The 25,956-nt window shown below is 32.2% G+C and overlaps 3 protein-coding genes across 3 annotated transcripts in view; 2 read left to right on the top strand and 1 right to left on the bottom strand.

Annotated features, from left to right (window-relative positions):
- The window catches only part of LOC145324437 (uncharacterized), a 33,647-nt gene extending 30,027 nt beyond the window's left edge, over positions 1-3,620 (top strand). The window contains exons 5-7 of the mRNA XM_080167024.1: positions 2,249-2,313; positions 2,644-2,879; positions 3,266-3,620. Coding sequence (XP_080023150.1) covers positions 2,249-2,313; positions 2,644-2,879; positions 3,266-3,620 — 656 coding nt within the window. The remainder of the gene's footprint in view (positions 1-2,248; positions 2,314-2,643; positions 2,880-3,265) is intronic.
- A 217-nt stretch (positions 3,621-3,837) lies between these two features.
- LOC145325018 (uncharacterized) lies at positions 3,838-6,176 on the top strand. The gene is made up of 3 exons (XM_080167809.1): positions 3,838-3,895; positions 4,272-4,402; positions 5,828-6,176. Exons 1-3 carry the CDS (start codon positions 3,864-3,866, stop codon positions 6,112-6,114), a joined length of 450 nt encoding a protein of 149 aa, XP_080023935.1. The 5' UTR covers positions 3,838-3,863; the 3' UTR covers positions 6,115-6,176.
- Positions 6,159-16,445, bottom strand: LOC145325017 (uncharacterized). Its single transcript, XM_080167808.1, has 6 exons — positions 16,308-16,445; positions 11,936-12,308; positions 11,431-11,665; positions 10,974-11,085; positions 8,189-8,342; positions 6,159-6,574 (listed from the first exon to the last, which is right to left on the bottom strand). Exons 2-5 carry the CDS (start codon positions 12,299-12,301, stop codon positions 8,198-8,200), a joined length of 858 nt encoding a protein of 285 aa, XP_080023934.1. The 5' UTR covers positions 12,302-12,308; positions 16,308-16,445; the 3' UTR covers positions 6,159-6,574; positions 8,189-8,197.
- Between the last annotated feature and the right edge of the window lie 9,511 nt (positions 16,446-25,956).

The raw sequence follows: 25,956 nt of genomic DNA, 5'->3' as shown, positions 1-25,956 counted from the left end.
TTTTAACTTGTAAGCAAATAAAGTTTTTTCTTTCACTCCGGAGGCAAGGATTCCTAATAATCCACGCATAAAGATTTTTCTTCATTCCGAGAGCAGAGATTCGTAGTAATATATGTACCTAGCGACTTCGGACAATTTTAAACCTTGAGAAAGTATTTTATAGCAATTATTTCCTAGGTACATATATTTTCGTTCATGTTTAAAAAAAATGTAAACTCTATTTTCTATGAGATAAGCATTTATAATAATGAACACGATGTATGATATTATTAAAATATTGATTATTATTTATATGAATATCACAGAATTGATTTAAGATAAACTATGCATATTTTAAATTAACCTTTCCTTCATTTTTATCGCAGATATTAAAATAAAAGCGGTTATTAAAAATTATGATTAATAATTGATTCTTATTTTATGGAAATTGAGATTTTTTTTAGTAAAAAAAAGCCACATTTTTCAGATGCCTATTTTTATGCCTAAAATAAGAATCAAATGAAATGCGATTAAAAATTATTCTATTTCATATGCTCAAATTTAATTTTATTGAGTTTAAATTCTTCTTAAAAGTACCATTCATTATAAAACTTACCTGAAAAGTTTACCAAAAAGGAATAAATGTGTCGAGGTTGCGTGATTCGATATTTATTCTAAGAAAAAAATCAAGTATTTTTTTAGCAGATTTTTTTGAATTATATATGAATTTCAATCAAGTAAAACATTTTTTATTCAGATCAAGGAATGATTGAAAATTCATATTTAAAGTCTCATATTTTTTTACAAAGAAAAATTGGTATTTTTTTCATAATTTCAATGAAAATTCTAACGAAGATATTATTATTTTGCTATTCTTTAAGTATTAAAAAGTTTTATTGTTGATTAAGATATTACAGTTCTTATTCATTAGGTTTGAAAAACTTTCTGCCCAAGGATTTTGAAATATTTTTTCTTACTACTCTTTTGATGCTTAACAAATTTAGTTTTAAGTACCTATAAATCTTAATTTTCTTGTCTAAGATTTATTTCGTTTTATTTTACCATTATTGTTTACATTTCAACCTGATTTCGTAGGTACTTATTGATTTATTAATAATGATTTATTACCTATTGATTATGAAATGATTATTATTTAGTATAAGTTGTTATATTTACAACATCATGATTAATAGGATTATCCATTTTAGGATTTGTGTATGTGATCTTGTGATTGTCATGTGCATGGAATGTTGTATGGTACAAACCAATCCCCATCCTTCTATCCTAAAATGTGAGGTATTATGAGTCCTAGTGAGGAGTATAATATTGTGTATGCATTTCACGGGGTTTCATTTAGTTAGGAGCAAAATTGTCACGTTTTCGGGATGTGGCCATTCTCATGTGATTATGGTGAGTTGAGTTTAGTGAGAAATGTTGCTAGTGCTCAGCGCAAAAAAAAACCTTGAATCTCGTTAAGGAAGTTAATTTGACTTTCAAACGGGGGGTGTGTCTTAACCTCTTTTCGAGGAAGCTTTGTGTTTATCAAGTGCGAAATTAATTCCTTATCATTAATCCAAGAATTAAGCGCAAATGTCGTCTTTTTTGACTTTCCCTTCATAAAGTGACGCAGCATGGATTGTTTATATGCGCCCACGTTTTTCACTTTTGAATGAGACATGAGTGTGTGAAGATTTCGGAGAACAAAATTGGGCCTATCATTGGTCTCATAGTGTGTGAACGACCCTAGTATATCAGGGATTTGAAACCATAAGAGCTTCAGGTAGAATTTGTTAATTTGATTAAGAAGAATGGTGTATAGGACGATTATATGTAGTTTTAAAAAGGCTTTAGCCAGCTAAGCATGAAACTTAATTATGTTTAATATATGTTTTAGTAATTTTTATGTGCCTTATTGTTGCATTTAACAATGATTTATTAAACCAAATAATTTTCCTTTAAAGCCAAAGTTTCCAAAGATTTTTTACCGTAGAGAAAAATGATTTTAAAAAGCAAATAAGATTACGTGGTTATAAATAACTGGAATTATGAACTAATTGATATTGTAATTTCAGGTCTTTGAAATAATTTCATCAATAAATCTATATTCAAACCTGCTGTTGAAACTTGATGGTTCCTGGTATTGGGGGTTTGTATGTTCGCCAACTGATCTCGTGAACTTCCCGCTAACTCGGAAGTCAAGCTCAACCAAAGTGTCATGGTTGAGACAAATCTATCCGTATCAAATTAACAATTTTTTATTTAATTTCAGGTACAGATAGTGAGCTGGATTCTGGTATACAAGAGAAAGAAGATTTCACTGATGAAGAATCTAAGGCAAGTAAAGTGACCGCGTGACGTCACAAAAGTCTTACATAGTTGCTTCGCTTCATGTTTATGTTTTTGCTATTAGTGAACATCATTAATATATTAAAATTTAGAATTTTAAGTCCATCTCATTCGATTTTGTAACTCCATTACTTTTAAAGGAAGCTTATAATATTATTGTTTCTTTTATGAAGCATTTTAAAAGGATAGATCCTTCTAAAGAAAATACCCCTTAATAAAAAGAAAAACTATGACAAGTTTATAAGAGTTTAGATAGTAAAAATATTTTTATTATTTTTAATACTTTAAAGGAAGAAAATTGTATTTCGTGTGTTTTAGGTAATAAGAAGACCAACACTAGACCTGAACAAACCAGTAAAAAATCTTCACAGAAAAATCTCCTCCTCCTTAATAAATCTGCCAAACCTCGACAGTATCGGTCATGATACAAACATTAGAAATGCCAAGCTCTGGAAGGGTGGCAATGAGAGTGTGACAAACGTTGCAGATATCAGGAAGGATGATAACCCGTTTGATAGTGGCCTCTACAGAGGATTTCTTCTTAGACACCATAGGTTAGTTTAGTAACTGATTATTATAACAATTTTGTAAATAATCAACAAGATAACTGCAAATAGTGCTTCCATCCAAAGTGCCTAAAGAGCATTTATTCCCCCCTCCACTGATTTTTAAATTGATTAGAAATACTAATAGAAGGGGGTTAGTTTTTGTTTGATTGTTAATTACTTAATGTCAAGTTAGATTATTTTGTGTTAGGTTCTTGGTACTAGCCCCGCAGGGTTAGAGTTCTGCAGGTAAAGGCAACACAGGGCTAAAAATATCAAAAAGATGCGGGGTTTCTGGCAAATAGTGAGTTAAGTTATTGGAAATAAGAAAAGGGTGAAGGGTATTAAAGGCTCAATACTGAAGGCTTTAAATTGTTAATTTGATTTATATTTAGACGTAGAAGAGATGACAGATCATTCTGTATGAGCCTTATGGATTTATCTTCCACTGACCCTACCCCCACAGGGCACCTGAACAATCCCCAGTCCTCCTTGATGGGCTCAGCAACACCATCAAGCATGGGCCCAGCAATATCCAAATCAATGACATTGAATTCCACAGCATCCACGTCAATGTTATCAGTCCCAGCAGCGTTGTCAACACCAATGGCATTTGGAAAATCACCATCAGCTGCTGCGACTACATCCTCGTTGACGTCTTTGAATGTAGCTTCTACAAGCGTGGCGAACTCACGTTCTTTGATGGCTATTAATTCCAGCAAGCCACAGCTAAAGGAATCAAATACATAGATGGATTACTATGAATTAGGAAAGCTTGTTACTTTTTTATCACCTAGCGATTGCGACCAAGAACCTAGTCATGTATTAGAAGGTAGGGCAAAAAATAAATGGGTCTTTTTCCTTGCAATATAAGTGTCTTAATTGATTTATAATATCAGATTTTAAACATAACAATAATCTATTTAACCTATACAGAGTAAACCAATGATGTATCTAACTATAAAGGCGAAATTAAACCGATTCAACAACAATATGACTCTACGCAATGATGCTAACACCACAGGGTGCGTCATATAAATTGTCTAAATATTAGATTTTTAAAACAAAATATATGATCAATCTAATGATTCGTACTTAGAATCTGGGAAAGGTGGGGAGGTAAGATAAAGCCTATGAAGCTTCCCTGAAATGTACACAAAATTCAGACCTGCTTTTACGGAAATCTATTGCAAAATCTTACTACTTTACACAATAACTAATATATACTTATAACTATATTAGACTTCAGTATATACTGTAATATTCGCACATTTTTAGTCTTTTCTGCGACATTAAGAAACCTTATTTTTAAAGCTTTCTAAAATCGTACTTAGATCATTTTTACCTTCATTGTTTTTTTATTGGACAATTCATATGACTCACCCTGTATAATAATACTAGTGAGTGTGATACCATATCAACATTCCCAGTAGTTGTCCACAATCATAACCATTGTCATCAAGAGAGGGATGAAAAAGAAACTGCATGGCGAAGTGTCAAGTCATTGGATGCTTTGAATTTGGTCACAGCAGGTAACAGGAGTTGAAACAGCGGCGCAGCAAAGCTTTTATACAATTAGGTTTTGTCCTTTGTCAGCCGCGCTAATATTGTTTATGATATCTGGGTTATATATTTCTTACATTTTTTTGGGATCGCCTCACTTGCTCGCCAGGAACTTGTTCTGAAATTAATTGGGGGCGAGCAAATTTAAAGTAGCAGGGTAAGCGGTCAAATGTGTCATCTAGAGGCCCCTAGGTGAAATTGAGAGAAGGTTGTGGTGAAGGGGGGTTCAGAAAAATTCATATTTCATAACGGATTCTTACAGGACGGCTGGCCGGGACATTTTTCTATTAAACGAAAAGTATTTTTTTTTTTTGGGGGGGGGGGTCATTCTAGAGCCGATTGTATTGGAGTAGTGAGGACCCTCCCCAAAAATAGTTACAAAACTTCCTTAGACATATTGAAAGCTTTACTGTAAAGGAGAACCTAATCGTATTTGCTGTTGCGAGTCAATGGGTCATTAAATTATTAGAAGCCGTGTATTATTAAAAGCTAAAGCCAACTAAAAACAATTGGTAGATATTCTATGATGAATTCTTTTGAATTTTTAACATCCTTGTTATAACACGTACTCACTTAAAGCATAATTCACATCTTTGTATCTCTTTTCATACAACACACAAATTTCTTTTCATTGTGTTTTTGCGTATCATGGAGTCTTAAACAGATTAGTATTAAAGGCGGTTTCCTTCATAAATTTATTAAAAATAGATGGAAGAGGGTTTAGATTAGGTTATATTAGGTACAGGGTAGTCTGCAGGGTAAGGGCCCCTCAGGTAAAGGTAACACAGAATTAGGACACCATGAAGGGGATAGGCATTGATTTATAAATTTTTTTGAAATCAAGGAGGTGGGTCCTGATTTTGCCTGGAACTTGAAAGGAAAGCACCATTAATACTATTATCATGTTACTATAAGAAAAGCCACTTCAATACTTTTTTGTTTACTTTCTCATCTTAAAAAGTGACTATTTATTTTTTTCTATTTTGGGATTTAAGAAATATTGGATCAATCGCAACCGATCGTCTGTGCTTTAGATTTTTGTTCCATCGTAGCCAAAAGTTTTATGTTTAAAAAACCAGCCAATAGTCCGCTTTTTAGAAGGCATTTAAATACGCAATATTAATATCATGATTGACTCTATCTACTTATTTTCTTCCTTTCCAAACAGGTTGACATCTTTTAGAAATCTTAAAAAACTACGTATTTCAAAAATGACGAGTTTTTTAAAGTTTGATTTTTTATTATACATTTTCGGGCCCTATGGACCTCCAAAACAATGGCCTCTAAAAAGCTTTTCTGTGTGTCACATAGATGATCTACAAGGCAGTTATCTCTATTTTATTTTAAAAAGGCATCATTTTTTATGAAAAGTAATCTTGTTTAAATGTTTTTAGATGTTACAGAGAGAAAAGAATCAGAACATATTGAAACTACTTGTATTAGAATTCAAGATAATATTACACCAATCATTGAAGATAAAACACCAAGAAACATCAATAAAACAAGAATTTTAATTGAAGAAGCGCCAAAGAATAAAAATAACAATAATTTTGAAGAGAATGGTCCTATCAATGTGAAACATTTGGACAGTTTTAATTCAAAGGGTGAAAGAACCCTTTCAAGACTGCCACGCCGACAGCGTGCAATTATAACCAAAGGATTTAGTCAACACAATTTTTAAGATTGTAAATTTTTTTATAATATATGTACAAAAGCATACTAAAATAAAATATACATTCTTTATTCTATAGATTATTGAAAATATAAAAATCACACTGTCAAGTTTACAACTAAAAAGAAGAAGAAAAATTCCGGCGGCAAATTTTGAAGAATAATTAAATTTGCGGGTGGATTTACAATGTAGATTATTATATAAATAATGTATAATAGATAGATTTTTCCAAGGCGGGGAGTTGCGATAGAAGATTGTGGCGCGCGCAGATAGGAGTTATGTACGTACGCGCGTTCATAGAACGCGCGGCTGCCATGCCATGCCGGAGGGACAAATTAAGGGCGCGGTTTTACACCGGAATTGATAATAATTTTGATATTTGTGACACGACATCGTGGCGGATGCTGGTGGTAGAGTGTGTGAGTGTGTGTGTGTGGTTGCTGAGTCACACCACAGCAGCACAGGTAGTCTGAAAAAGAGAGAGAAAATTAGTGGATTGTAAGGGAAGTAGCCGCTTGTAGAAATTCAATACTTTTTGTGTAATTGCATTTATTGGATGGGGGGGAAGAAAATATTCAATTTAAAAACTTTCTGTCCTATTCAAAAAAAAATATATATTTTTGGATATACTTTATGGGTGAAATTTACAATCTAATAAATCCCTAAAAAGTCTTTAAAAATATATCAGAAATACATATTTGAATATTGCATTTAAAGAAAAATCTAAGTAATATATGTAGAAAAATAGATAAACTTTTGATTACTTTTGTATGACACTTTTCTTGCTTTATTACCAAAAAAATTTGGCCAAAAGAGATTTTTTGATCATGTTCAAAGACTTAACTGAGAAGGAATTGTTAAAAATAGAATTCTTGAAAATATGATTTTGATTTAAAAGTTATTTACTGCAAGGGGGACATTTCTAATGAAAATCTTTTTCATAAGATAAAAAAGTCTGAAAAACAAAATATATTTTATGATGGCTAAAAATGTATATATATTTTTATTTTGAATAGCAGCTGAAAAGGAAATGAAAAAGTTTTGAAGATAAAATATCCCCCTCCAAATATATTGTGAAACATTGAAAAGAAGGAAAGTAAATTTTGAGCTGTTTTGGGGTGAAATAGCGCGGAAATATTACATCATACCCAACTATGTTAAATAATAACAGATGGTTCTTTTGTGCTTCTTTCAATGAATCCATAAATACATCTATTGTTAGAAGTAAAGCTTTTCTATAACTAAATTATAACCACGCTTTTGATGGTCATTAAAACCAGCATAAGTAATAATTTCGGGTATAGTCCCTTTGGTGGCAACGCTCCTTAAGGGGCGATTCTTAGTTTTTTTCACAGTAGCTTTTCTCCTATTTCTAGCCCCTGTGGGGGGCTTTAACCCTGCGGGGCCAATTTCCTAACCCTGTAAGCGGTTTAAAAATTAAAATATAAATTGTTAAACTAAATTGGCAGTGGACAAAACATTAATTTACTTTTCTTTTCTTTATTTGTATAGTTTTAATGCTACGCATGGGTAAAAACGTCCTTGTTACAAAAATATTATTTTACTTTGCTCTCCCTAATTCTATTTTTCATGTATGTCAATTAACAAGACAAATTAAGCTTCCCTTTCTTAAATTCTAAAATTCAATTTCAACATGAATGCAAAACTACTTAGGTTACAAAAAGAATTTTCTTTCAAGCCAAAAAAAAACTTATTCCTCCCTCCCCCAATTTTTAAGGCTACACAACGTATAAATAAAAAGGTAGATTTATGATTAATTTATCTTCCATTGGCCTGCGAATTGTAACACAAAATGTCTTTTAAGCACCCACTCTCTCAATTTTAAAAACCAATTGGAAATAAAGTGGGTTTTTTACCTATACTAATCCCCTGCAGAGTCCCTAACCATACGGGGCAACCTTGTACTTAAAATGACCTAGCTTAATTTAGTCTCAGGTAAAACATATACCTGAAAAAAACCCTCATATACCCTCATTTATTCTTAATTTATCTCAAAATAAGGGGGAATGGATTTTGTGCTTGACTAGTCATTTTGAGGGAAACTGCCATTCAGTAATAATACCTTAAGTGCTTAGTAGTTGGCAAGCATGTCATCGAAGGTCTCTCCGAGGTCATCAGCACACTTTTTGATCTTCAGCTTCTCTCTGTAGATCTCGTCCTCAATGTCGTCGATTCTCTGGTTCAACTTGGTGATGTTCATCTCTCCGTACTCAAATCTGGAATAGAGAAATAGATTTAGATAAATAGATCTATTGAGAAAGGGGACATTGTTGGTTCTGGTATCTAAAGTTTCTCTCATTCGCTGGCTTAAAAATTTTGGGTACTTTATAAAATCTGTATAGATTGTTTCAAACAGCCGTGTTCATATTTTTCAACCAATATTTTATAATTTTCTATGTATCTTTGGGAATGTACATAATTTTAAGATCTATTCCTTAAATATGAAACACAGGTAACACTTGAAAAGCGTGAATATCCTTTACAAAAAAAATATCTGGGAAAAAAATTAGTTTAACGCCCATTCCTTTCCTCAAGTTAAAAATACCCAGATTTTTTTTGAAAAAAGAGAATGCTTGCAACTTTGCCTGCTTGTGCAAAGTTTTAAAGAATAATGGATCTGGCTAAAAGTCATTTAAAGCATTTCATAGCGTTTAAATCCAATGTTCTAACACTAGCGGCTGCGCCCCTAACATCTTGGGGGAAGAAAAATAACCTAAAACTATCTAAAGACCTAAATCTGAAATTAGATAGGTTAAATTTATATTAAGGACAGTGAAAGAATTTGGCCTTCTAGCTATTCTGGATTCAAATCTTGCCAGCAGAGGTAAATACAATAGGACAGGGGATATATGAGGAGGGGGGGGGGGGGGAGGTAATTAAAATAATTTGAAGTAAATAGGGAAAGGAGAAAGGTAGCCATTGGACTGGATAATTAGGACACATATATATACACTCAAATTGTTGGAATATTTCAAGATTCCTTATGGCTATAGATAGGTGTGTGTGTATATGTGTGTGTGTGTAATGTGTATGTGTGTGTGTCCTGACCTGCCCATTACACTGATTAGATTGACCCAATCAGCTATTGTTTATAGATCCAGATTTAATGAGTAAACTGTATAGGAATATGTCTTAATGAGTCAGGAAATTCAAAATTATAACTCCCTTGAAATTATTATAGAAATTGTAATGATACGTGTTTGTATTTTATCACCTTACTAGCGGGAGCGCCCCTAGTATCCTTGGGCGCTGTAGTCGAAGGAATAGAAAAGGGCATAGAAAAAACACATAAAACAATTCTTTAATCTAAAAAATAGCCTAAAACCAATCAAGAACCTGTGTAAAGGTTTCCTGAAATGGAGAACTCAATAGAATGAATAGTTAATTGGAATCTTATACTACAGAATTACCACTGTATATAATAGAATAAAAAAGTGTTTTGTTTTCTTTAAAGAACTTTACATATTGTTTATTGCAGGTTTTGGACTATTTGGAGAAGAATTACATTTAGTAACTTATTTCACTGATTTATTTATTTTTCCTTCATTTTCAACAATACTTCAAGGCCTTCAAAAGAATGCGAGTTTTTGGAAAATAAGCATTCAATGCATTCTTTAAGTTTTTAAATCTTATCTAAAAAATCTGTTAAATTCATTCTTAAGTCATAGCCAAGCATTTCTTCAGTCTTGAATTTAAATGTTTAAAATCTTAAAAGTCATTCAAAATATTTATTTTATTTCGTGGTTTAGGATAAGAGAAATTTATTAGATATTTCTATTTCTCAGTAATTTTATGTCTTAATCTAAAAGATTATAAAAAACCTTGAGACTCGAAACAAAGGAAAAATTGTTTGAATTTCAAGAATCTCAATTTAGGTGATTGTACAGTCTATAAATTGAATTCCAGAAAAAAAAGAAATGTTTATTTAGGCTGACACTTTCTAAGCTAACAATTTATATCCAAAATTTATTTGTAAAGCTGTCTTAAGATTAAATTGTATAGGCATAAATGTTTACAATATTTGTTTTTAAACATATCTTAATATAAAAATACCTAAATCCTTCATAAATGTAACCTAGTTACCCCTAACCTTTTTTCTAAATCTTTAAACAAATAGGTAAATAAAAATACAGAAAAAATGCATTGTTTCTAATTCCCCTTGACAAAAAAATACACCCAAATTAATTTGTGCATAGAAAATTTCGTTTCCTTTACAAAGCTTTGAAAAAGAAAAATTGTGAAAAAGTAAAAAATGTGAGACAGATGGACAAACAGGGCAGTTTACACTTCAAGTACAGAAACATAATCTGCACTCAGGGATACAGGGATAAGACATTAGACAACAAAAAAATCTTTCCCTCAAACGTTATGGTAAGCTTGGTAATCTTATAGTTTTGGATGAAAATTAATTGTCTACCATTGTCCACTCCCTCCCTGGATTGCACTGTATATTCGTGGAGATTGTCAAGACTTTTTTTCTTGAAACTATGCACTTGGTGGCTGGGAAGGCCGATCCTACAGGATTATGTTCATTGTTCATGCCTGAGCTGGCTAAACTTCAAGCAGGATACTTAGCTACAGCTTTGTGCATATATTATTTTTTTTTAAGTATTATGCACAAAACAGAAATTCTTAATTTCATTCACTACATTTTTAAAAAACTTATTATACTTATTTTGTTATAATTTGAGTTTTTAATTAAAATATTATGGGTTCTCCAAGTTTAAAATTGATAATAAGAAGTAAAATGGCAGAATGGTAGAAAGTATTTACCAAGTTTCCTATTTCTCAACCATTATGAAGATTCATATAAATAGATAGATAAATAACGATAAATGGCAACGTACCTGCCCTCAGCGGCCTTGTACTTCTGCTGGATCTGGAGAATTTTGTCCTTCAGCTTCTCCTCTCTCTCAACGGCCTTCTCGGCTGACTTCTCAAGCTGCTTCATGTTCTCACCTATACAAGTTAGGTTAGGTTAAGTAATGCTCTAAGGATTAGTATCCTATAGGGGTAAGGTCCCGCCTAATAAGGGCGTCAATAGACATCTCAATTGCAAAATAAAAATAAGGACAAATGAAATAATAGATAAAATAAGGACATTAAGTTAGTAAAAAGAAATAACAATTTTACACCATCTGTAGATTAAAACTATTGATTGTTTAGACACTATTAGTTTTAAACTAACCCATATAATTTCACTATAAGTACCTAAACTTTTTGTCCCAAGTAATGTAAAACTTTGGGTGCCAGTTTAATAAACAGCCCAATGTCCCCTCCCTCCCTGAACATAATGATACCCACCGACGGTCTGGAGCTCCTCCTCAATGTTCTTCAGCTTGGACTCGGCCATCTCGGCGCGCTCAATGGCACGCTTCAGCTCATCCTCCTGGACGCCCAACTTTCTGGTCAACTCATCCAGCTTCTGCTCGTTGTCGGAGGCCATCTTGGTGGTGGCGCGCAGATTTTTGTCATACTCCTCAATGGTGACCTCGTTGTTCATGCACTTGGACTCGAACACCTTCACCTTCTTCAGGACCTACAATCATAGATATGTGCGGGTTAGATGGGTCTTTAATTTTAGATTCTTAAAATTTATTTAGACTATAATGATTATTTTAGTATACCTTTTAATATAATTTCGAACTTTCACAGAGAAAAGTATAGGACTTTTAAAGAGAAGAAGTGATCTTCAACGTTAAACCTCTAAATTTAGTATAAAGAACTTAAACTTGTTTTTTTTTCTACAGTATATTTTTGAACAAACGAAAAAAAGGGTGAAGCTACTCAACAATTTATACGTAATTACCTGGTCAGCTTCCTTGGAGGACAGGGCGAGCTTGGTGACGGTGTCGGCCAGGTTCTGCTCGGACTTCTTGGCCTCCTCCTCCATCAGCATGATTCTTCTGGACAGGGCAGCAACATCGGCCTCAACCTCCTTGAAGTGCTTCTCCTTCTCTTCCAGGGACTCTGTGGCCTTCAGCAGCTTGTCGTTGGTCTCGTCGAAACCGATCTCAAGCTGCTGCACTTTCTTGCCGTAGTCACGGATATCACAGTCGGCCTGGTCGGCCATACGGTTGTACTCCTTGGTGGAGTCCTCGAACCTGCCGATGGTGGCATAGAGACCGTCGGTCTCGGCCTTAAGGCTCTGCATCTTCTTTCTGATGGCGTCCATCTTCTATCTAAAATAAAGCAATTTTATCAAAATTATGAATTTATGGTTTGAAAGGTATCTTTTCTAGGTTAAATTCAAAAAGCAAAAAAAAGCATTCTTAAATATTGTTTTTTGAACATGTTTTTCCAGTTGAATGTTTGTAACATAAACATATCACTACTTAATTAAATTCAAATTTGTTTTCAAACAAAAAGGGGTGAACAAGAAAATACATTTGTTTGGCTATTATTATGTTTTCAAAACTTCTTTGTTTCATTTCAACGAAGCAAAAAACTTTTTATCCTTGCCCTATATTGAAAAAAAGTATAAATTTTTGTGACTATAGACAAAACAAGCCTAGCTTTTATATTCATCATTCAAAACATTTTAGATTAAAACCTAACCCAAAAACCTCGAAAGCCTTTCCAAACCTTGACATCCCAGGAGGTATCTTAGCCTCTGTTATAGTAAGGACTAGAATTTTTTGTGTCGTTTCCTACTTTTATAAAACAAGATTTTGAAGGTAATATCTTGCTCCTATCAAAGCTTTATTTTGAAACCTTTGTTTATAGGTCCGTTTAAAAAGCTAGGAAAACAGTATTTTTTTTCAAATGGACATATCAGAGGTATTCTTTGAAAAAATGGGCTAATAAATATCTCTTCGCCAAATTCTTTTTTTTATCAGTTTAAGACTTGAAATAAATCTTTTCGTTTTTCATGTAGAATAGAATAGCAGTGCATTTATATCCCTTTTCTTACAGAATTTCCCTACGAAATAAAATATACAGGGTAAAAAAAATCTCTTACTTTAAAAATTGATTAAAAAGGCTAAGTCATCATCCAATAGCTTAGATTTTTGATGAAATGAAATGTAATATTAAAATCCATAATAAATTGTTGAATAAAAAATGCCTTTCAATTTTTAAGTTTGGATACAATTTAGATAACCCATCCTGTATAGTAGTATAGTGTATGTGTGTGTGTGTGTGTATGTGTAAGTGTAAGTATGTGGCGTAATGTGACATGTTACTATTTGACCGGAAAGCTACATAAGCTTGCTTGATACACAATCTTTATAAAATTAGACAATCAAATTTAAAACAATGCTCCAAAAACTAAATGTTAAAGTATTTTTTACACTTAATTAATCAATAAATTAAGTTAAAAAAAAAATTTTACTGCTCGTCAAATGTTTTGTTTTGGTCAAACTACCGCTCACAAAAGATGTTATTTCAACTAAGAAAAAAATTTAAATTGTCTTTTATAAAAATGAAAGATAGATTTATATTGCAATTTTACAAATCTTGATGCATATTTTTTAATTTAGCAAAGTGTAAAAACAGAAATAAATTTGATTTGCCTTTATAAATGTTTACACAGTTGTTAGGAATAGAAAAAAAGAATGTCATTCTAAACTGTTTTATAATAAAGAAATCAAGATGTATATTTAGGTTCATAATATTTCTTTTTATATTTAGCCCATTTTGAGGATATTTTAAAATGGCATAGATCTATGCAGTAGTAGCTTTCTTTCTTAAATTTCGTTCCCTGGCAGTACTGTTGTCCCTCTATGTGACACAAAACAATCTATTTCTCCCCTAGTTGTCCCTTTCTTATTTCTACATACCCAGCACACCTCTTATATTACCCAGCACCCCCATATCACACATTTAAAACACACACAAGATCTAACATCAAAAGAAAGAATTTGAAAAATTATGTTTAATGTCTGGGCACAGCTAGTAATTGTTGCCCCCAAGATCAATCATTTACAAGAAACAAGATCATCCTTTTAATTCATTATTAAAATTAAGAAAGAAAAAAAATCAAAACATAAGATAGAATAACAAATCCAGATATGAATGCCCATAAAAATGGTATTACGTATGTGAATTTAAATAATGTCGTACAAATGCCGTTTACCCAGGTCCACCCAAACCCCCTGAAAAATAGAAAATTAAGAATCAACAAAGCCTTTTGAGGGATTCTGTTTGAGGGATTCCTCTACAACTAAATTACGAGATATCTTCAAAATCCCTCCCTCCTTCAAACTGTAAAATTTTATTTTTAAAGGAAAATTGCATAAAATTAATATTTGTCTGTTACAAGGCGCCATAAATGTGATTCTGCATGTGCAAATTTGTGGCCGAGGAGAAAACAAACATTTACTTTAGTTTAGCAACATCAATTAGCAAACATTTCCGTATTTTTTTTTAACGAAAGGAAAGCAAAACTTATTAGTAAATTTTCAATAGTATTTAAAATGAATATTAAGCAAAGAGATATATTTCAACCAAAGAAAAGCCTTTGTACCCTCCACAAAATGGCAGTTTTTAATCATCCTATTTTTGGGGTAAAAAATAATAAAATATTTCTATATTATCTATAGAAGTAGTATAAAAGGTTTTTTTGTAATGTACAGTACATAAGAGTCAAAAAGATAACAATTAATCATTCTAAAGAGATGACATAAACCTAGCAAACCGAAAATGTACTAAAATTTAAGATACAAGGATAATAAATAAGATTCAAGTAAAAAAACATACTCAGAACTTGAGAAAAACCAATATGTACGAAAAAATGTACTGTACAGAAACGTGCACTAGATTAACCGCCTATTTTCTAAAGTATATGAACTTTGTTGTATAGAGTACTTACGTACATACAAAGTAAAGGGTATAATCTTATAAACCGATGAGTTGACCTCAAGACCCCACCCCTAGCATTTTAACCGTTAAAAATAGGGAAAATGCAGGGAAAATTTATTCCTTCGGAACTCTTTAACCCTTACTTAGCCTGACTTAAGCAATAAAACATTTTTTTGTGAAGTCCACTTTCAGATCGGGGTAAATTGCCAAATTTTAGGACTAGACAATGACAGAACACTTTTGAAATGCACACTTTCCAAGTGATGAGGTTCATAAGAAGCACAGGAAAAGCATATCTCAGACAATGTTGTTTTGTGCTTAAATAGCCTAAAACCATACTGTTATTTTAAAGAACGCAATCAGTTTATATGTTATTGAAATCTTAAGCTTAAGCTTTATATGATAGGACTAGTTGCTTCGTCCCTATCCTCTACGAAAGGGCGGGGATAGAATAATAGCCTAAAACTGTCCCAAGAGCTTCCCTAAAAAGTATAACCTATTCGGACCAATAATTTATGAGATCCAGACAAAAAAATCTACTCTATAGTAAGAAAAACATCTATTATATTTAGATTAGTCTAAAATAACATATTTTTTCTAAAACTAAATACATAATGACAGACAGACAGACGTACAAACATACCATAGTTATAATGTAGGTATGCTACACAAATAGTCATCTTCCTTTCCCAAGAAAACAAAAGTCTTACTACATAAATTTGAATAATAAAATAATGTGAAAAACAAGTTAATCTAGGTTAAATCTTTCTGAAAAAAATATTTTGCTGAGTTCAAAATTTGCCACACAAATCTACCCTAGAATAATGTTACAGCTCAAATTTATATATTAGCTTGCAAAACCTCTAAAATAACATTTAAATCCTCATAAAATTTATCTACTTTCACATCTTGTGTCTGTTTTAAAATTTGCATTTTAATTTCTGTTTTTGTTTCTGTCCCATGCAAATGGCCACATTTTTCACATTATCATAATTTAATAACCTCTTCAAGATTTAATATGTTTTAAATTTGATTTTACATCTTTATAATTCACATATTCACGTTTTTTTCTCTCAAAATTTAAAAAGATTTTCTATATAGATTTACAATTTTCTTAACATTTAGTTATACGTATCTAATTAAACATAAACCTACAAGATAGATTGAGATACTTATTGTTAAAATAGTGACACCTAAGTTAGATTACATAAAAATGTGTAGATCAATATCAATAAAAATCAATTGCTTCTAAATTGTTTTTTTGTTGTTGTTGATAATCTACCTAATGAAACTAAATGTTATTAGTTATAACTTATGTAAAATTACTATGATATTAAAATTCCCATGTTAATCCTGGAAGTAAATATTATAAGTTGTACCTGTGTATATTTGACCCGTGTGTCGCCACTTATTCTGTTGACCACAAAGTGCTGAAAATCTTAGAAATTTTGGATTATTTCACCTCCCCCTCTGACATCACGGCTCCCTTTTCCATTGTCTCATCCCCACCATCTATTATACTTTCCTTTCTTTCCATTATTTCCCAAACTTCACTTAATATTCCTTCTTTTCCTTTCTTTCCCCTTGAAAAATGTTCCCAGCTTGGGGTCATTCCCTTTTTTTGTATGCATTACCACTCCCTTTATTACCATTGTTGTTGTGTCACCTCCCCATTTTACTTTGTTTCCTCCTTTCTCATTAAATTTCTAAAATCCAATTTATTGAAACTTGATTTTTAAGGGCAATATTTTTTAAAGATTCAATTGGAAATATATTTTTTTTAAATCATATAATTTTTATGATAATATATAACCCTGAAATCTATTGTGACATGCTTTGGACTTTGGGTCAGCTTACCTCGCGCTCAGAGTTTGGGGATTATAAGAAGGGAAGGCAAGGCCCGGAATTTTAAACACTAAAATTCAGAGGCTGCATGATTTTTTTTTGGAAAGATTACTATTTGGAACATTTGTGGCTTTGGACATCTAGGTTAAAAAATGTCAATTATAAAATAAAAAAAATAATGAATAGTAGTATTATCATATGAAATCTATAAATTTAATTATTAATGGATCATATTAAAGTTTATAATTTTATATCTCATTTTAGAACATTTTTACAAAAATATTTGAACTATGTCTAAGGCAGAAATAAACAAACGAACATGCCAAAGTAATATGATAACTGTGCTTCTACAAATTTTTTATCTCCTTTAACCCTTAACGGTCGGGGGGGGGGGGGCGTTGAACGCCCCCCCCCATCCGGTTTTTTCTATCTCATTTTCTGAGTGTGAAAGGTATAGAGCCCAAACTGCTTGACTTTTTAAGTATGGGTATGACACATAACTGAGAGTTGGAATTTTTTGAATATCTCCATCCTGGCGGGCACAGGATGCCAGCAAACCTGGCAGGGTCATCCAGGTAAAGAGCAAAAATATTTTTTTGACTAAAACAAAGCATTTTATCATACCAAAATACTAAAAAATCCTCTAGTAGTACATCCTTATATGAAATACAGGTGTTCAAGTCACTTTCAGGTTCCAGGTATGATCCTGCAGGTCCTGATCCTCCAGGTCTCCAGAAATCTTTAAAAGGCTCCTATGGCCGCAATTTTTGACTTAGAGACTTCAAATTTTTAACTTAAGCTTATCTGACATGTCTACATAACGTATTAAAATTTCATGAAGATCCGCCGCCGTTTTCCCGCCGACCGCCGACTGCGGCGGCTGGCAGCTGCCAAGTACAGCTGCGGCCGCTGAAATTTATATTTTGATATTTCTAATGTAAAATTTACATAAAGATAAACATTTTCTGGAAAAAAATTGTTCTTCTAGCTTCAAAAATAAAAAAATTACAGCCATTTGAAATTTTTAAGTAAAAAAAGACCTAAAAACAAAGGTTGTTAAATAAAAGGGTGAAGGAAGCAAAAATTGACTTAGACTTATAAAAGGTCGGAAACTCATCATCAATTAGGGGACTTGCACAAAAAAATTTAGCCCTCTAGCTCTAATAGGAACTGAGATAATGAGGGGGGGCGTTGAACGCCCCCCCCCCCCGACCGATTAAGGTGCGGCTAGGGGCCCGACTGTAAAGGGTTAATTATTTAAAGTATGTATTTCTTAAACAGTAATAATTGAATAATTTAATCAATGAAATAATATTTTTTAAACATTTTATTTACCACCAACAATAACTTATCAAAGATATTATAGAATTAACGTAATGAAGCTCAGGTTTCTTTTGGATAACCAGGATACATTGCTGCACAATATCTTGCATGTCCCTTGTTAGCCAAATCCCACAACTGATATACATAGTAATCACCTGGACATCTTGTCACTGTAATATCAAAATGAGAATAGCATTCATCATCAGGAGAAGTACAAAAGGATAATTCTACTTCCTCTTTTTGTCCAACTTGTAAATTATCCAGAACTCCATCTTTGTCATTAATCCAACCAGGGTTAGCTGTTCCACAGTGATATCTTCCAGGAAATCTTGTTGGAATAACATGTCCAGCAGGTTCCATTATTCTGTAGTACCCATTATCATGCCAACGAGGACTGGTGTATATCAATTTTAAAGCATCAGCAAATCCCCAATCACTGTCTTCAGAAATTTCAACCATAATATTTCTGTTAGACTCATCAAGAATGTTGTACTGATAACATTCTGGTGCTTGGATACAGTTCAAGTTTTCAGAAACACATCCTGTGCAGGGGATTTCATTATTACAGGAGCTATACATAAAACAAAAGTTGGGAAATTGAGTTGATTTGTCATACCATGTATAAGCATGACAACCAGCTTGCCAGTAACAAAGATCTGCACACTTCTCTGCTGATTCAGTACTTGCTTCATGTATGATATCCTCAAATCCTTCAGAACAAGCACCATTTACAACTTCTGGAAATGTCCCACTGTGGCATCCAGAGCAAGCATGAATATTATCCAACTGCTTGAACATGTAGCACCAACTTTTAATATCATCAGTTCTCCATGTGTAGCCTTTACACAATGGATCTTCTTCACAGAGTTGGAAACAGGTTTCTGGTGAGTCAACCCCAGATTTTTCTACATCTCTTTCCTCCAGAAAGTTCCATGTAGCTTCTTTTACTTGATCAGCACATAGTTTAGATTGAACTGTGCCAAACAGAACAACATGGCAGAATAAAATTGCCAATGGAATATAACAATGCTTCATGTGTTTAGTTAAACTCCAATACACAAAATGATGTGGCATATCTTTTAAGGTTGTTTACAAATTACTCTTATCTTTTAAACTAAAAGGTTATATCTTTAAACAAAAAGTGCAAATATCATCTTATTTAAATAATGTCTAAACAAAGTGACAATTCTTATTTTATTATTGCTATTGCATATTTATTAGAGAAATAAATTTTTCCTTGTAGATCCATTTAAAAAAAAGAATTAAATTGCTAGGCAAATAATCTATGGAATTTTTTAAAAAGATTTGAGTAGGTTTATGTTATTATTAGGAGTTATGTTATTATTAGTTTAAATGGGTTTTGTAAGGGGCAGTAATCTTATATAATCCTGAATAAAAACAACAATGGCTAACCTTAAATCCCCTAATGTACTTTTAAAAAACAAAATTATAAAAACAAATCTAGCCACAAAAATTACAAATAAAAAACATGAATGTTTAGAATATTCTTGTTCAAAAAGTCCATGTCACATAACTCCTATGAGGGGATTACCCAGGGGAAAAAACAAGGACAATGGTACCATGCTTTATTCATGACAAAGCTTTCATATAAAAGTTTTGTGTGTGAAAAAAGATTTTCATGACAGCTGTAATAATCACCAATTCAATATATTACAATAAATAAATTGTATCTAAAGATTCCTTTAAACTAATAAGTATTTATTCTACAACACATATTGTCAATTTTTAATGCCTCGGGGGAGCTATGATTTTTCTTTGGGTATCTGAATTTCTTTTCAAAACTATCTTGACTAATGAGCATCTGTTATATATCTTGATCGCCATACGTCATTCTAGTTTTTCTTGATATGTCAATAAAATTTGCTTTACAATTTTTGTCATTATTTTGCCTGTTAAACGCGCATATTGAAATACTTGACTTTATCTATAAGTTTATTGATTCAAAGGAGGGACAATTTAAATATGTATTGTACATACTTATAAGAGAGATAAAGTGAGTTAAGGAAGGAGAGAGGAGGGATGGAGATAAATTAGGAGAGAAAATAGAGAGTTAAGGATATGTAGAATAGATAGAGAATTAGGAAAGGAAATATTTTTCTCTTGTAATAGAATTGTGTACTTAAAGTTTCATTTCATGGGATGTAAACTTTACTGATGCGGATTATTAAACAAATATATTCTTCCGGGATTCGAACCACCACAATAAGACATTGTTCTGAATTCTGATAAAAAGTCAAAATTTATCAAATGTTTTCAGGTCTTGTATTTATAAAATGGTGGGTTGAAGCTTTTTTTACATTTTTAAATCCGAATACCAAATATATTTATCTACAGGCATAGAAGAAATTATTACAAAAGAATTAGAGACAATTATTTTCGCTATTTTTTGCTATCAAAATATTCCTTTTCTTACACTAGTTTTTCGTATATTATACTAGAGTTGGCTCGATATAACTATCTCGCTATTGGCTAGGTTTATTCAATGATTTATTTACTTTTTATGGATTTACAATATAAAATACGCTCTATATTTCTATAAAATCCTTTCGTGGCATTCTTTTACTAAAAACCCACCTTGTATTGGCATAGTTTAATAACCAATTCAAAATTAATCTAATAACCTTTACAAACTGACATTTTAATTCATACATTTTATTTCACAAATTCACTCTCTTTAGATTTTTTTTGAAAAAGACGACATTGAATATGTTTTTGAAAACATGTTGTGTTCATCACAACATGTTGTAACATACACAGGGGTGGGTTTTTATAAAAAGAATGATGCGTTATTTTTTTTTATCTTTCCTTTGTCATGAAATCTATGTACTTTTCTCTGTCTCTCTTTCTCTCCCCCTCTCTGTCTCTGTCTCTTTCTCTCTCTCTCTCTCTGTCAACAATATTTTCTGAAACAATATTTTTCAATTTTATATACTTTAGCATGTAAACTAAGGCTGTAAAATTGTTATTTTTATCCAATGCTGATGTGGCTCATTTGGTTAAGGCGTCAGGTTTGAGATGTTAAGTTTCAAGATGAGTGGTTCAAGACTCACCACTGAAAATTTTTTTTCAATCTTATATACTTTGGCATGGAAATTAAGGCTGTAAAACTATAATTTTTATCCAATGCTTATATGGCTCTTTTGATTAAGGCGTCAGGTTTGAGATGTCAAGTTTCAAGGTGGGTGGTTCAAGACTCACCACTGAAACATTATTTTTCTTTCAATTTTATATACTTTGGCATTTAAACTAAGGCTGTAAAACATCAGTGATTGTCTCAAGTGATTTAGCTCTTTTGGTTAAGACGTCAGGTTTGAGATGTCAAGTTTCAAGGTGGGTGGTTCAAGACTCACCACTGAAACATTATTTTTTTTAAATCTTATTTATTTTTGTACATAAACTAAGGCTGTAAAACAATAGTAATTGTCTTTTGCTGAATCAGCTCTTTTGATTAAGGTGTCAGATTGAAGATGTCAAGTTTCAAGGTGGGTTGTTCAAGACTCACCACTAAAACATTATTTTTTTAAAAATCTTATATACTTTGGCATGTAAATTAAGGCTGTAAAACTAAAATATTGTCTCATACTGATTTAGCTCTTTTGGTTAAGGCGTCAGGTTTGAGATGTCAAGTTTCAAGGTGGGTAGTTCAAGACTCACCACTGAAACATTATTTTTCTTTCAATCTTATATACGTTGGAATGTTTACTAAGGCTGTAAAACAATAGTAATTGTCTCCTGCTGATTTAGCTCTTTTGGTTAAGACGTCAGGTTTGAGATGTCAAGTTTCAAGGTGGGTGGTTCAAGACTCACCACTGAAACATTATTTTTTTTCAATCTTATTTACTTTGGAATGTAAATTAAGGCTGTAAAACTATAATAATTGTCTCATACTGATTTAGCTCTTTTGGTTAAGGCGTCAGGTTTGAGATGTCAAGTTTCAAGGTGGGTGGTTCAAGACTCACCACTGAAACATTATTTTTTTCATTCTTATTTACTTTGGCATGTAAACTAAGGCTGTAAAACAATAATAATTATCTCATGATAATTTAGCTCTTTTGGTAAAGGTGTCAGGTTTGAGATGTCAAGTTTCAAGGTGGATGGTTCCAGACTCACCACTGAAACATTATTTTTCTTTCAATCTTATATACGTTGGAATGTTTACTAAGGCTGTAAAACTATTGTAATTGTCTCATGCTGATTTAGCTCTTTTGGTTAAATTGTCAGGTTTGAGATGTCAAGTTTCAAGGTGGGTGGTTCAAGACTCACCACTGAAACATTATTTTTTTCAATCTTATTTACTTTGGCATGTAAATTAAGGCTGTAAAACTATAATAATTGTCTCATACTGATTTAGCTCTTTTGATTAAGGCGTCAGGTTTGAGATGTCAAGTTTCAAGGTGGGTAGTTCAAGACTCACCACTGAAACATTATTTTTTTCAATCTTATTTACTTGTGCATGTAAATTAAGGCTTTAAAACATAATAATTATCTCATGATAATTTAGCTCTTTTGGTAAAGGCGTCAGGTTTGAGATGTCAAGTTTCAAGGTGGATGGTTCCAGACTCACCACTGAAACATTATTTTTTTCAATCTTATTTACTTTGGCATGTGAACTAAGGCTGTAAAACATAATAATTATCTCATGATAATTTAGCTCTTTTGGTAAAGGCGTCAGGTTTGAGATGTCAAGTTTCAAGGTGGATGGTTCCAGACTCACCACTGAAACATTATTTTTCTTTCAATCTTACATACTTTGGAATGTTTATTAAGGCTGTAAAACTATAGGAAGTCTCATGCTGATTTAGCTCTGTTGGTTAAGACGTCAGGTTTGAGATGTCAAGTTTCAAGGTGGGTGGTTCAAGACTCACCACTGAAACATTATTTTTTTCAATCTTTTTTACTTTGGCATGTAAACTAAGGCTGTAAAATATTAGTAATAGTCTCATGCTGAATTAGCTCTTTTGGTTAAAGCGTCAGGTTTGAGATGTAAAGTTTCAAGGTGGGTGGTTCAAGACTCACCACTGAAACAATATTTTTTTAATCTTATATACTTTGGCATGTAATAGCTTTTTGATATTTTAAGTGACTGTTAGTATAAGGTAAATGTTTAAAAATATTTTTTTACTTTTACAAAATATTTAATTATTATCTCAGAGAGTGAAAATGATAATTAGTGTTAAGGGTAGATTTGAACCATCTGACCTGAACTGGAACCTCATCTCTACCCCTGAGCTACAATGACAGACATGAAAGAGAGTAAAATTTTAAATTATACTATAAGAATGATGTTTTTGTCTATCTTGTCTTTTTTCACCACTGATAATTGGTCTCTGTCATAGCTCATTTATAGAATGTCGGTTACCTTATCCGTATGATGCGGGTTCGAGGCTCTCCGAGAGGGGCAGGGTTTTTGTAGTTGTTAAAAATTGGAAGAATTTATAAAACAAAAGTTGTCACAAATATAGGTATTAAATGAATCAGGGCTTGCAGTTATCCAGCCGCAAGGCTCGGTAGGCCGCCCAACAAATCGGCCCGCACATTGAAATGGTCAGCTTGCTGCTTCCAGACAAGAGAAACTGCAATTTTTGGCGGCTGTTTTCAATATTCCAAAACTATAATGCGGAATCTCGTAAAAATGTCGAACTATGACGTCAGGAAAAAATTAACAATTAACCAATGAGAGACCGCTATATATTTTACCATTGGTCAATTACAGTGAATACTGGCTTCTCATTGGTTAGTTGTTAATTTTTTCTGACGTCATAGTTCGACAATTATACGAGATTCTATAATGCGACTGGGCTACACATTTTAGCTTGATTGCAGTGTGTTATATTTCAAAGTTAAATGTTGAAGGCTGTTATAAAACACGGCTGCAATGGGCCGGACCAGATACCAAATAAGATACAGACCAGCAATACAATTTGTCATGACAATGACCCTATTTATAAATGGATTAATGCTAAAGCATAGATTGTAGGCAATATCTAAATACTGTACCTTGAAATGAATGATCCAAGTATAGAGTAGCTGCGTTGCTTAAAAATCTAGTGTAGATATGAAGCTAAAAACGGCGCCAAATTATGCATGCATACAACTTTTAAATTTCGACATCAGCATTTAATATTTGCCCATTAGGCCCACCAATATGCATCTAGCAATTTTTTTCAAAATCATTGTTTACTTTAACCGTTTAATAAAATTTTTATTCATAAGTCAGTCAGAAACGTTAAATGAAAACGTGATTTTTTTAAAAACTGGAATACTTATTGATGTGGTCATCCTTGTTTCGTTTTTTAAAAACATTTAACAACTTAATTCAAGCAAGTTTAGATTTTGGTTTGTAAAAAGGATCTTTTTATTTGGTTTGGATGTATTAAAATATGTAAATCCTTTCTTTATTTAATAAAAAATTTAAGTTACAGAATGTTTTTCTTGTGCATAACTAAACTTTATTTTATGCATGTACTATTTGTGGGTTGTTTTTATAGCGAAGTTTTTATATATTTAGTTGATTCTTCGTTTGTTTCGTTAGGAATGCTAGAATCGTTCTTTTGACTTCAAGCAATGCACCAGGATTCCTGTAAAAGTAGGATATAATTTGGATTGAGTAGGAACTATCAGAAGGTCTTATTATACATGCATATATCAATAAAAAAACATTTGACAGTTTTATAAAGACTCTTATTTAATGGGTGACGCTTTTATGAATGTTGTCATCCTAGTTATGAATTAGTTTAGGTCAGGATTATAGAATTTCAAAGAAGTTAGAAAATGCACTTTCCTGGAATGCTTATGGTAAACTTAGAAAAAAAAATTACTTTTCATTATTCTTCAGTTTTTTTTCAGGGCTTGGCAACCACACGATTTTCAGGCAGCTGTAGCTACAGAAAACTGCTTGTATGTTTGTTACAAATGCAAATTTATTTTATAAATACGAGAAAAGAAGAAAATTAAGAGGAAATAGATTTTTCAACTCATTACCATGAACAATTAGGTCTTCAAGACAAAGATTGTGCAATCAAAGGATTTGTTGCTTGAAAGGCGTTTGACCATAAAATTATTTACATAAAATCTCGTGGTGTTACCCCCGCTCTATAGGCTAGGGCCCATCCTACTAACACATTGCTTAGTCTGCGGTTGCCAAGCCCTGTTTTTTTACTTCAGAATTTTTAAGGCGGTCATTAAGCCTTCATAATGAAGGCGTTAGCATAGTGCATTACTGCATACTACTACTCTGACAGACGCATAAAATATGATTGTTAAATATTTGCTAAAATCATATAAAAGTAATTAACCTTCCAACAAAAGAAAACTAAATATATTTTAGTAGCGAAGCTACTCTATAATTAAATTTGTCTGTCCGTCAGTCCGTCCGTAATGCTATGGGGGAAATGTGGTTTTCTCGGCTCCTATTCAAGATAGACAGCTGAATTTTTTAGTAAAGGTTCCTAAGACATATGTCCATCTAATCTATACATTGTTTTGTCCATCTGTCTGTTATTTAGGGTGCTAGATCGATTCCTAGATTTTAAAGTTTATGTGATTTTATCTATTCCTATTCAAGATAGAAGGCTGAAACTTTTAGAGATTAATATATTTGACATTCTACATATTTTCACTAAGTTTTATTAAGATTTGTTTATTAATTGGGGTGCTAGATCGATTCCTAGATTTTTAGGTTTTTGTGTTTTTCTCAATTCCTATTCAGGATTGACGGCTGAAGTTATCAGGGATTGAATATGCTCATATTCTACATATTTCCATCAAGTTTCATTAAGATTTGTCTATCAATTGCGGTGCTGTATCGATTCCTAGATTTCTAAGTTTTCGTGATTTTAA

The sequence above is a fragment of the Acartia tonsa genome, chromosome 7 (genome assembly GCF_053477335.1).
Source record: "Acartia tonsa isolate MP-2025a chromosome 7, ASM5347733v1, whole genome shotgun sequence".
Classification (NCBI taxonomy): domain Eukaryota; kingdom Metazoa; phylum Arthropoda; class Copepoda; order Calanoida; family Acartiidae; genus Acartia; species Acartia tonsa.
The sequence above is the reverse complement of the archived record's forward strand: the minus strand, read 5'-3'. Positions and strand labels throughout refer to the sequence as shown.